Source organism: Lipophrys pholis (assembly GCF_963383615.2).
Source record: "Lipophrys pholis genome assembly, chromosome: 16".
Taxonomy (NCBI): domain Eukaryota; kingdom Metazoa; phylum Chordata; class Actinopteri; order Blenniiformes; family Blenniidae; genus Lipophrys; species Lipophrys pholis.
Window position 1 is genome coordinate 22,431,649 of NC_137634.1, and position 12,557 is coordinate 22,444,205.

Consider the following 12,557-nt stretch of genomic DNA (forward strand, 5'->3'; position numbering starts at 1 on the left):
TCAGAAACGCTGACAATGATGTAGTTTGCATGCCAGGCCTCGAGGTGGCGCTGTTGGTTGTTTTTGCAATAGAACCACACCAGAGAACAATACGCTATGAACATTAACAACGGGAGTACACGGAAATTCATATGGACCGACAACTAAGTTTAATTAATATGGTGACTGTCAACTATAAAACTACGAAGTCCCAGGAGAATATTTACTGGGAGTCATGACACTCTGGAGGAAATGTTCTTCTTACTGTCCATCTACTGAGCATGTGCAGAGGAATTATGGCCGTAGTACCCATATGTAGCAGCAGGATGTCAGAGAAGTTTTGTTTCCCCCTGTCTACAATGGAGATGGAGTCAGAGTGTTTTCAAAAAAGGTCCACCTTGGGAGCCGTTTCCAAAAAGTTGGAATTTTAGTGTTTTTGCATGAAAATATTGTCATGTAACCTTATTTGTTGGTATTACAGTTTCTACGTCACTTTTAACATGTTATTACAGCTGCTAACGTTCTTAGAAACTTTAGTGTTGAAGGTGCAAAATCATCCCAATAATCTATTTTGACATGACAACCTTGTTACAGTTTCTAACTTTACCATTCGAGCTGCTAACTGGCGGTGGCACTGGTATTGTGGCGGTCACTTTGGAGGTGATTGTGTTTCATCGTCTGAGAGCACAAACCCGGCAGACGCTCTCAGGAGTTTAACACCTCAGTTTATCCACAGTCGAGTTTTATTCTGATTGATTCATAACAATAAAAACCTTTGAACGCATGTTCATTAGTGCAGAATGTAAACATCTTAAATACTTTGCTGTTTGTGTGTTCAGCTCCCATCACATCAACACACCGATGAAAAGAAGAAAGAGTACAACTTTAGAGAGTTTAATCTAACATCACTGCTCTGCTTCACAGATGCTTTGTGGCCGTTTTCTTCATAATTTCCCCGTCTGATGGAAAAAAGTGGGCCATTTGTTGTGGCACTCCAGTTTCAGTGTTTGTTTCAGGTCTGAGTTTTGTGGCAGTCAGATGGTTTTTCCCAGAATGAGGATGCTCATGATGAAGAACATGATGAAGAAGAGCCACATGAAGAAGCGATCCATCACCTTGGCCACTTTCCTCCACTCTCCAATGCGCAGCTGCGCCGCCCTCTGCTCGTGGTAGCAGTCGGCGATGTACTCTACGTCACTGCGCACTCCCTGATTCTGACACACACACCTGAGCTGCCCCTCCCTCCTGCTGGCCCCGCCCCCTCCCTCACCTGCCTCCTGCTCCCGCCCTCCCGCTGCGCCGCTCTCCTCCGAGTGGTCGACGCTCACAAACAGATCCTCCTTCCAGGCCGTTGGCTCCACCTGCCCCCCCCACGCCCGCCCGTTCACCTCCCAGTTTGTGTCCTTGTCGGCCACACCTGAGGGCGGAGCGTCGGCCTCATCCTGCGGGAGACGCTGTTTCTTCCTGCTGCATGAGCTCAGACAGTTCTGTCCCACCTCAGAAACGAAGCACAGGCGGGCCAGGTGGTTCAAGATGAAGCGCTGGGCCCACGTGGGTACGGGCCGAGCCTCGGCGCCACAATGGTGGATGTTCATGATGAAGATGGTGATCGCCGTTGAGGCAGTAACCATCATCATTGTGGCGATGTAGTACTTCCCTGTTGAGAACAGGAAGTTTACGGTTAGCTAACGGTTCTTCAATGCCATGAGGAGTTTTGAAAACAATTCAGGCCCAAATTTGACCAAATACATTCATCTGAAGCTGCAAACCACAGTTGACGTTCACAATCAAGATAACACATTTCAGAAACCCTCAATCATGAAATCACTACAGATACTACAGTATTTCACCAGTTTGAAACATTCTAGCTGTATAATATAGTATAATAAACACGTAGAGAGGTAAGAGCAACAACAATCAGAAAATCTAAGGCTGGATAAGAGACTGAGCTCACCGATCAAAGGGACACTCTCAGACGGCGGCATGCTCTCAGCCACCAGCAGCTGAAAGACGGTGAGGGCGAGTAGCACCGTAACGCCCAGAGACACCTTCTCGCCCGAGTCTGCCGGCAGGTAGAAACCCAGTGGGGCCAGAAAGGATATCATCATGCAGGGAATGAGGAGATTGAAGATGTAGAAGGAGGCACGTCTCTTCAGGTGCAGGGTGAAGGTGATGTCTGGGTAGGGGTCCGAGCAGCAGCCATACAGGATCACGTTCTTCTTGGCCGGCATGCCCAGAACCTGCAAAGAAAAGGTTCAGATAAGTGCTTGTGTCCGATTGCCACCCAAGAAGTATGGATTGGATGAATCTTTTAGATTGAATTTAAATGTTGGATTTAACCAAGGGTTTGAAGGAGAATGACTTAGCTTGGACAAAATGTTTGTATTGGATGAAGAAGGGCTTGACTTGTTCAGAGTGTCACAGTCAGGCTCCTAGATTTGTGTACAGAGTGTTCACCCACCTCCCACTCCACGTTGGCGACGAAGTCAGCTAGGTCGGCGCTGTCCAGAGCATTGAAGAGGTCCATCTGGTTTCCATTGTGAGTCCAAGAGCCGAAGGTGAGGTGGCACTCCTGCACGTCAAAGGGGAAGAAGGCCACATCCACAGAGCAAGAGCTTTTGGTGATGGCTGGCTGGTCCCACATCACTTGGCCGTCATGACGCAGGACAACGTTGGTCTCCATAGAGCTGGAGAACTCATCGTCAGCACTGAGGAGGGGGAAACACAGCATCAGCCTTCTGACTTATGTTTCTTCTCATCATGTCTGTTGATGTAAAACATCCAATCGAACATGGGTCACTTAAGTGAAGGTTCTGTCCTTACTACCTTGATGCTTGACGCAGATTTCCTCTCCTCTACTAGTGGGAGACTAACATGGAGGGTCTGATGGATCCCTCCATCCCTCGTCTATGATGATACCACTGTGACTCACCTGTTGTACAGGACAATATCGGGCCTCCACACGTAGCTGCTGGGGATGCGGATGGTGTCGAGCCCATCGTAGTCTTCCTTCTTCCATGTGAGAAAGGCATCCATCCACACCTGGCGGACCCACAGGTAGGTGGACAGAATCTGGTTCCTCTCGTCCTGACGGGGTGACACAAATGCGTCAGCATCACCCTGGGTACGCATCACTTCAGCATGAGGAAGGAGCTCATTTACCATGTCAATGATCTGAGAGAGCGTGATCTGTAGCGTAACGTTGATAATATAATCCGTGTCCTCCACGGGCCGTAGGGCATTGGTGTAGTTTGAAAACAAGTCTGTCAGCAGCTTCCGGGCAAAGCGACCGTGAGCTGCAAGGCAGACTGGAAAAGCAGAGGCAGTTTGTCTTTTGTTCACAATACAGTTGACTGTCAAAGTCAAGTTACATGAGGACACCAAGCTATTTAGACTAGATAATTCAATTCTATTTAATTTATATAGCCTCAAATACAATGCAGTCATTTCAAGGTGCTTTTATAGAGAAAAACTTGGGTGACGGTGGAAAGGAATAACTCTCTTTTAACAGTAAGAGAACTTTGCAGAACCAGACTTGGAGGCTTTGTGCTGTTATGGTTGGGTTGAGGAGAGGACAGAGACAGAGACAGAGATTGAAAAGCAACAAACCGCCAGGGAATGTAAGCGATACAAGCCCTGGTTTAGGTAAGGGTTAACAAAAGCAGAAAGCAGCAGACAGACTGTCATAACAAAGTCATTAATCCAATCGCTGCAGACATGAGGAGCGTAGGAGCTGTTTGTAGCTCCAAGTGGTACCATTAAAACCTGTTCTCAATCACACAAATACTGCTCAGCAGCTACATTTCTCTTCAGTCTGAAAGTTTCGTTGAGCTTGTCGTATTTTTAAACCCTCTGGAAACTTTACAGCAGTGGTCCAACGACATGCCCACATTATTCAGAACAATCAGAGACTTTAAAATCTCTCTGTATCAGTTTGGTCTCACACAGTCCACATCTCCGTTTAATTAACCTGAAATCCTCAGAGACTGGACCCCTTAATGACAAACACCCTAACAGTAGCACATGGATAATCCTTTTAATTCTCACAGTTGACCATGGCAATGTGTCATCCAAAGTATAATGACTGCCGTTCCTCCTCATCAGACCAGACTTTCATCAAAAACTTTTGCAATTTTTAAGGTTGTTTAAGTTGTTTTCATGGCACCAACTGAACAGCCAGAACTTAAATGTCCACGTCATTACCACATGAAACACCTGAGGGAGGAGTCACACACAGAGGGAGGAGTCAGACACAACTGAGGGAGGAGTCACACACAGAGGGATGAGTCAAACACAGAGGGAGGAGTCAAACGCACATAGGGGAGGAGTCACACACAGAGGGATGAGTCAGACACAACTGGAGGGAGGAGTCACACACAGAGGGCGGTGTCAAACACAACTGAGGGAGGAGTCACACACAGAGGGAGGAGTCAAACGCACATAGGGGAGGAGTCAAACACAGAGGGAGGAGTCAAACACACATAGGGGAGGAGTCAGACACAACTGAGGGAGGAGTCACACAGGGAGGTGTCAAACACAACTGAGGGTGGAGTCAGACACAACTGAGGGAGGAGTCACACACGGGGAGGAGTCAGACACAACTGAGAGGGGCGTCAAATACAGTGCTGAATGGCGCAGACAAGTGTCCTGGGCACATTAGGCAGGAAGGAGGCTCTAAGGTCGACCCAGGACTGCTCCAGAGTCCATATGCATGTTGGTCTGAGAGAATCAACCAGAAGAGCTGGACAGATTTTTTTTTTATCTTTGTATGTCAGCACATCACTCTCATGTGGACAAAGATTGGAAAAAGTTGATCAGAAGTCAGCAAATTAAAATCAAAGTGAAATTTGTTCTGAACAGAGGAGCAGCATCATCATCTTGGTAACCACTGACCTTTCCATAACTACAAGCCCATCTATTCCTAATCTGACTGTGATGACAGGAAACATCACATGTTTTAAGTGCAGATTCTTTAAACACCATGTTTCGCTCATTTAGTCACGACTTTGTGACACTGCTGGCCAACACGCTGTCAGTGGGAAAAAAAACAGGTGTACGTCGGTGTTCATTTTCTTTCATCTCCTGTGTGAAACCTCCAAAGAGGATAAAGATAAAGGAGCCTTGAAAGAAATGAGATTGACTCATTCCTCTGTGGTCCTCCTGTGGTTCCTCACAAAGTAACGATGATCACAGGTCTTCAGAGCTCTTCAACTTGGAAATGAAGCAGAAAACACACATTTCTGATATTGTGACTGTAATTAGAATAATTATCTGAAGCGGGGCAGAGTAATCTCCAAGGCTATATTCCTTGACTGTGTCAGGACGTCTTCATTTCCTGGGCGCCCTTTACTCAGGTCCTGTGTGAGCAGGCTAAATTGAGGAAGTTGTTAATGAAATCAGAGCAAGACAGAAGTTAAGTCAGAGCATTGCAAGGAAACAAGAATACCATATGAGAGATGATCCGCCATGAACTGTGGGGAAAAAAAAGTAACAGAAGAGATTTGAAAACATCAAGACAAAGTGGAGATATGACAGTGGTGAAGAGTCAATTGAGGAACAGCCTCTCTTCGCAGGCTCAGCTGGTTTACAACCTCCTTTTCAAACACGTGAAGAACGTCAATAGAAACACAGTCAGAATCACATCAGATTTAAAAAAAAAAAAAAGACACCCATGATGATCCCTGATTCTCTGAGAGCTTGGCAAGGGAAATGTGAAACTGAGGTGTCACAAAAAAAAAAAAATCACATCAGATATTTAAAATTAATCTACTCAGATGAAATCCTCTATGTTTTGTAGCATCTGAAACCTTTTCTAGACACACAAACACTCATGTCATTCTGTGTCTGTGTGTAAAACATCATCATCATCATTGTCACCTTCATCATCATCATTGTCATCATCATCATCAATGTCACAATCATCATCAACATCACCATCATTGTCACTATCGACATCATCATCATCATCATCGATGTCACAATCAGCATCATCATCAGCATCATCATCATCCTCTCCCTGACTGAGTTAAATGATGAAGCTGCCTTCTCTTCTTATCGCTCGGACGCAGAATGTTTCCTGAATCTGATCAAATCTGTGAGAGATTATCCATAAATCCTTCAGCTTCAGATTGTCTGTCTCTGATACACACGTGCACGCACACACGCACATACACACATTTTAGAATATACAAAATGTTTTTTGCAGTTTGAAGCATTTCACCGAGCATTTCTTTAAATTATTTCATGTTAAATTAAACTAAATTGCTGCAGGAGGATTTTTCCAATATTTGTTTAATCCCTTAACATCATGAAAAACCCTTTCATAGATGGAATCACTTTCATGTAAAATGAGTGAAAATTTCATGCAGCCTCCCTCAGTCACTTTTCTCTCACAACTAAGACATAATAATGAAAAACATCTTGCTCCACCTGCACAGAGAGTCAGAGATTCACAAACCTGGATCATCTTTAGAAGAAACTGAATTGAGCTACCGGTTACAGTTTGTTGAGACAGAGGTTAAAAGTACAGCTGAAGTGGGATATCAGTGGTGTTTTACCTGGTACGGAGCAGAAGAGCAGGAGGGACGCTATGGATCCACTGCACAGGAGCTTCATCACGGTTCGATTCCCCGTCTAAAGCCCAGATTAAATAACTTCAATTGACCAGAGTGGAGTGATCACACATCAAAGAGACAGACAGAGAGAGAGAAACAGAGAGCGAGACAGAGAGAGAGAGAGAGAGAGAGAGAAAGAGAGAGCGAGAGAGACAGAGAGAACGAGAGAGAGACAGAGAGAGAGAGAGAGAGAGAGAGAGAGAGAGAGAGAGAGAGAACGAGAGAGAGAGAGAGAGAGAGAGAGAGAGAGAGAGAGAGAGAGAGAGAGAGAGAGAGTTTGTCAGCAGAGTGTGATGCTATTATGGTGTGTCAAGTCAATATTATGATGAAGTTTTATAGACTGTTTAGAATGGACAAGGGGTTGTGGTTTGCTCATTGTATTATATATATATATTTATATATATATAAAATATAAGGGGAGGTCTGGGATGTTGCATTTATAGAATGTGATCGTTCGAGAATCTGAGATTTGGAATGATTCAAATGTGATGGTTGAAGAATGTAACAATTATAGAATGTGAGCGAGTTAAACAAAATGAGTTCTAAGATGTGCTGAAGTTCTAGAATGTCCATCCATCCATCCATCCATGCATCCATCCATCCATCCATCCATGCATCCATGCATCCATGCATCCATGCATCCATCCATCCATCCATCCATCCATCCATCCATCCATCCATCCATCCATCCATCCATCCATCCATCCATCCATCCATCCCTATGGTTATCGAATGTGGGATTATTCTAGAATATCGGTCACCTCGAGTGTGAGAGTTGGAAAATGTGAAACAGTTTCAGAGTTCTAAGATGTGTGTTTCTGAAACATATGAGAGTCTGGAGAAAGTGAGAAATCTTGACTATGGCAGTGTTTTAGAAGTCTTTTGGAGTGTGATGATTGTGTGAAAAGATCTTCTAAGTGCAGCATTCAAGAGGTGTCTCACTGTCTTGACCTGTACTATATTATATTCTTGTATTCTCTTTGAGAGACTTGTTAACTCCTCTAGAATTCTAGAATTTGCGAGTACCGAATTGTGAGAGTTCCACAATGTGTATAGACTATAAAATGTAAGAGTTTCAGAATGTGAGAGTTCTAAAATGTGCAAGGATTTCATATGTTGCAAGTTCCAGAAGGTGAGAGCTCTAGAATACAAGTAGATTCTTGAACATGAGCTGTGGAGCATATAGGATTTCCAGAATGTGGGAGAGAATCCGATTGGCAGAGTTCCAAGGAAGTTTCAATTCTCGAATGTGAGATAGTTGTAGATTGTGAAGGTTCCAGAATGTACCAGACTTATGGTATATAAGAGTTATAGAAAGTGACTCAGAGGATCCAAGAAGTCAAAAGTCCAAGAATACTGTAAAATACGAGAATCTAAAGTTCTAGAAAGTTACTTTTCTCTAACTGACAGTTTTAGGTTGTGAGAGAGTTCTGGAGTGTGTCACTGCTCTAGAATCTCTCTGCGTTCTAGAATGTGAGGGGATTGTAGACGAGTCTTGAAACACCTTCGAAAGACACTTCAGGGTGGAAACAATCAATTTTAATGAGCGACCTACATGGAGTTGAAGAGAAAAGCTTCCGTTTGAATTTTGAACCTCTGACTTCAATTTTATTCTTTCTAATCCGTTAATCTCCTCCAAACGTCTTCACATCGCTCTCAAACTCTCCTGGTTATTGTGTCTTTATGCTTTGCTCTGATTGGCTGGGAGAGGGTTTCTTTTTCTTTTCTTTCCATCTCCACCTGACAGAAACATGAAAGATTTCACACTGTAAGCAGCTTCAGCATTATTCTCTACCCACAGTAGCAGTGACCAGCATTGACACGCTAAACTCGAGTTCAGCTTCCTTGAATCTTTATAGTAACTATGCGCTATCTGGTGGTTACCATGGTAACAGTTGGCAATCCATGCAATTGATGGTCTCTGTAAATTTGATCGTTTCAGGGCCCGTTTACATGACGTTTCAAGTGAAAACACGTTTCAGAAAAGTTTAGCATTCACGTGCGAAAGACAGAAGTGCTGAAAACGACGCAGTTCTCATGTTGGGCCACTAGTGGGTGCAGTTGTTTGTTATTGTAATGAAACCACACACACACGTGCAGAGAACAACACGCTAGAAACATTAACAATGGGAGACCACGGACATTCGGACGGACAGACGACCAAGGTGGATTGTTAGCACTGTGACTGTCAACAATAAAACTACCGAGTACCAGGAGAATACAGACTGGGAGTCATGACACTCCGGAGGCTGTAAACAGACGCACAAAACTCAAATAAGGTTTTCAGTTTTCACTTGATAACATTGTCTAAACTGGGTCTAAGTTAATTCCAGATGTTGCATAATGAAAATATTTCATAATTTTTAAATCACTTGAATACAAGTTTCACCCTGTTTTATCAAAAGCATTAAGAAGATTCTTCGTTGTTCTGTTTGTTCTCTCACATAAAGACTAAAGTCAGTGTTTGTGAAACAGCCGGTCGGAGGCAGCAGCCTCCTGCTCGGTCTCACACCTCCCGGCCAGTTTCTCTGCTCGTCTCTCTACTTCTCTGGAACAAACGTTAAGGCTTCTCAAGGTTAATTAAGCAGGGACACTTACGTTTCTCTTAACTCCTCCTGGAAATGACAGAAAAGCCTGTTCGCTGGGCGAACCGGCATGAACCAGCCAAAGAATGCAGACCGATGCATTTTTACTCCAAAGGCAAATTTAACCCCCAACAAACCTCGAGTGAAGGAAAGTGAGTAAAATACAAGAGAGAGCAGGACGGCCGTTAAGGTCCCACATGATGACCCCACTGGTTTGGGTGTTAAACTCTGTGGTCAGCTCAAACGTTTAAGTTAAAAACGCATTGTTTTTGAGTTTTTGTTCCATAAAAGTCTCTCGTTTACATGGAAACGCTGAAAACAACATAGCAAGTTAACGCCAATGCGCGCAGAAAACAATATACAATAGACACTAACAATGGGAGTACATGGACATTCCAGTGGACAGACAACCAAGTTAGACTGTTATTACTGTGACTATCAACATAAAACTACGAAGTCCAAGGAGACTATGGACTGGGAGTCATGACACTCTGGACGTCGCCATTGTTGTTATTGTTTATCTACTCATGCATGTGCAGAATATTGATTTTTAACCCAATAACACGGAGTTGGAGCATTTTCAAAAAATTTTGTTTTTTTCCTCCGTTTACACAGAGACGGAGTCACAACACTGTCGTCGTGTAAACAGACATCCGAAACACAATGCAAGTTTTTCGTTTTCCCTTGAAAACATTGTATAAATGAGTGTTCCAGGTTTTTTGGATGGCTCCTGACTCTCATGGGATCATGCCAGCCTGCCTCCATCTTTAAATTTCCTCCCGTTGTTAAAATGACAGAAGCGGATGAGATGTTGGTAGCAGGTGTCGTGACTGAGAGCAAAGAAGCGCCAGAGGTTTACGTCCACACATTTATCACAGCAGGTCAATCCTGCTGACGTTTAAATATTGTCAGACTGCAGATGAGTTATGACTTCCTCGACCATAAACTCCTCAGCTGTTGGTTAGTACAAACTGATGGGGGGGAGAGGGAGCTTGCTGTGCTACCTGAACCCTCCACCAGGGGGAGTCAGAACCCTGACACTGAGAAGAAGTGCCTTACCTTAATTCACAGGATATTTGAAAACAGTCAGCAGGTATAAAAGACTAATTATTTGGTTGTCTCTTCCCCATTACCAGCTTATTTCAATAAAAAGAATAAGTTCTTATTTTAATGGAGCCCATTTGTTTGATGGTTATATGAGGATATGAGCAGCCAGTGAACCCTGCACAATCGCACTGGACTGACCGCCCACGATAAGGGTTCGTAGCTGTTGAGCTGCCCACGTTGAGTCTGGTCTCTTTTCCTCCACGTACTCTGCAATGCACAAAGCAATGTAGTTGAGAAACAAAACTTTCTTTCTTGATTTATTTATTTATTTGGATGGAACGTGCCTATAAATGAACGTTCAATCGCAAATAAGCTGCATTTAACACAAGGTTAGTTTCTATCCATTGTCCCAATATAAAAACATGCAGAGTTACAGACATTTAAAATACTAAAGTAAAACAATAAACAATGATGAGAAATTCCTTCTGGCTGGGTTAAACCTACCCTAAAGTACGACTAGTGTCATACAGTGCTAATGGTTAAAGTCCCTGTTTTTAAAGTGCCTGATTTTCTCAATGTTCACACATTTGGTTGTTAATCAGCCGTGATTTATACTGTTTCTTAAAGCCAACAAAGGTGGAGCTTTCTCTGGTAGCTATGGGTGAAGTGTTCCCGTTTGGGCAACCTTTAATAAATAAGATGCTTTTATTGTAACCAACCAACCAATTAACAATCTGTTAACAAACAAACAACCAACCGACTATGGTTGCTTTGTCTATCATTTATGAGGCACTTTGATTAGCAATTTAATGTCTGAAAGGTGACTCAGGTGACTGAATTTGGTTTTTTTATCTAAACTAAACATCTGACACATCCAGCTAATAACATCTGAATAACAATAACTACACATGGTGTCCCTCAGGGTTCACGTCCGGGTGCTTCACATTTGTAATTATTTTATCTTGGTTGGTTGACATTATTATTTCATTTATGGCAGCATTTTAAATCATTCAGTCATTGTTTCACGTGTTAAACATTTTAAATGTTGTCTCTTCAATCTGTTCTTGCTCCTTGCATTTTCAACTGTTGGTTGAACAAAACGAGTGTATTCATTAGTGGTGGAACAAGAACTCCAGTGGTCCAAGAACATGTTCCTTTGGAAAACCACACATCAAGATATGATGATTATTCTGCTTCCAGTTCTGGCTATGGAATCAATTAAAAAAAATACAGAACAGATCACAATTAACAAAATATAATAGTTCATAATATTTCAAGCAGCTGATTATAAGATGGTTTTCATCATTTCATTTAGGTTTTTTTTGTCAATATGTGAATCCTCATGATTTGATAAGTCAGACTCGTCAGTGACAACACAAGCTTTGATTTTCATTTCAGTCCAACCTAAAAAAAATCTGAGGTCTTCAATAGATGCTTTAAGCAATTCAATTTGATTTATTCAGTACCAGTGACAATATGTCAGCTCAGAGCACTTTAACTGAGAAAACCCAACAGAAGGAGGAGGAGGAGGAGGAGGAGGAGGAGGAGGAGATCCCTCTTTTATTCTCTCTATGCCTCGATCAGGTTTCTTCATCCCCGCCCCCACAATGCACATTTACATGCATGTGAGCTCCTGCTCAAGTGTGCGTGCATGCGCATGTGTGTGCATGCGTGTTTCAGATGTATGTGCATACTGCAGTGTGTGAGCTTCTGTAGGATATGTCTGAGTGTTTGTGTGCTTATGCTGCTGCGTTTCAGAGAGAGACCGTGGAGAGCTCTCTCTCTCTCTCTCTCTCTCTCTCTCTCTCTCTCTCTCTCTCTCTCTCTCTCTCTCTCTCTCTCTCTCACACACACACACACACACACACACACACACACACACACACACACACACACACACACACACACACACACACTGCAGAAACAACCAGCAATACCTCTCATCTGTGCTCAAACACTGCAGTCACCAAACACACACACACACACACACACGTGTGTGTGTGTGTGTGTGTGTGTGTGAGCACGAAGAGGAGAACTGCCGCTTGTTTTTGCAGCAGAGCGAGCGGCGGCGGAGCTTCAGCTGAGGGTTGCAGGGAGCAGGTGGGTCTGCAGGGTGACTGGTCACTGACAGGCTGGATGTCGTGAGCTGTTGATTTGTTTGTTTGCTGCAGATGTTTTGATGTTCTCCTGTTTGTGTGAAGGAGGTGATTTGATTGGCCGGTGTGTGTTTCCATCATGGATGCTGGAGCTCCTCTGAGGATTCCAACACATTTCTGCTTTCATCTCCGGACTTTATCATTTTTCATACATAAACAATTCAACATGTACAATT

The 12,557-nt window shown here is 43.4% G+C and overlaps 1 protein-coding gene across 1 annotated transcript; it reads right to left on the bottom strand.

The window, feature by feature from the left end:
- Positions 1-1,013: 1,013 nt before the first annotated feature.
- On the bottom strand, positions 1,014-6,594 carry LOC308121940 (neuronal acetylcholine receptor subunit alpha-10; the record flags this gene model as incomplete). The annotated part of the gene is made up of 6 exons (XM_080483480.1): positions 1,014-1,636; positions 1,934-2,219; positions 2,441-2,687; positions 2,912-3,066; positions 3,142-3,287; positions 6,537-6,594. The coding sequence occupies 6 exons, from the start codon at positions 6,592-6,594 to the stop codon at positions 1,014-1,016; spliced, it is 1,515 nt and encodes a 504-aa protein (XP_080339606.1).
- Between the last annotated feature and the right edge of the window lie 5,963 nt (positions 6,595-12,557).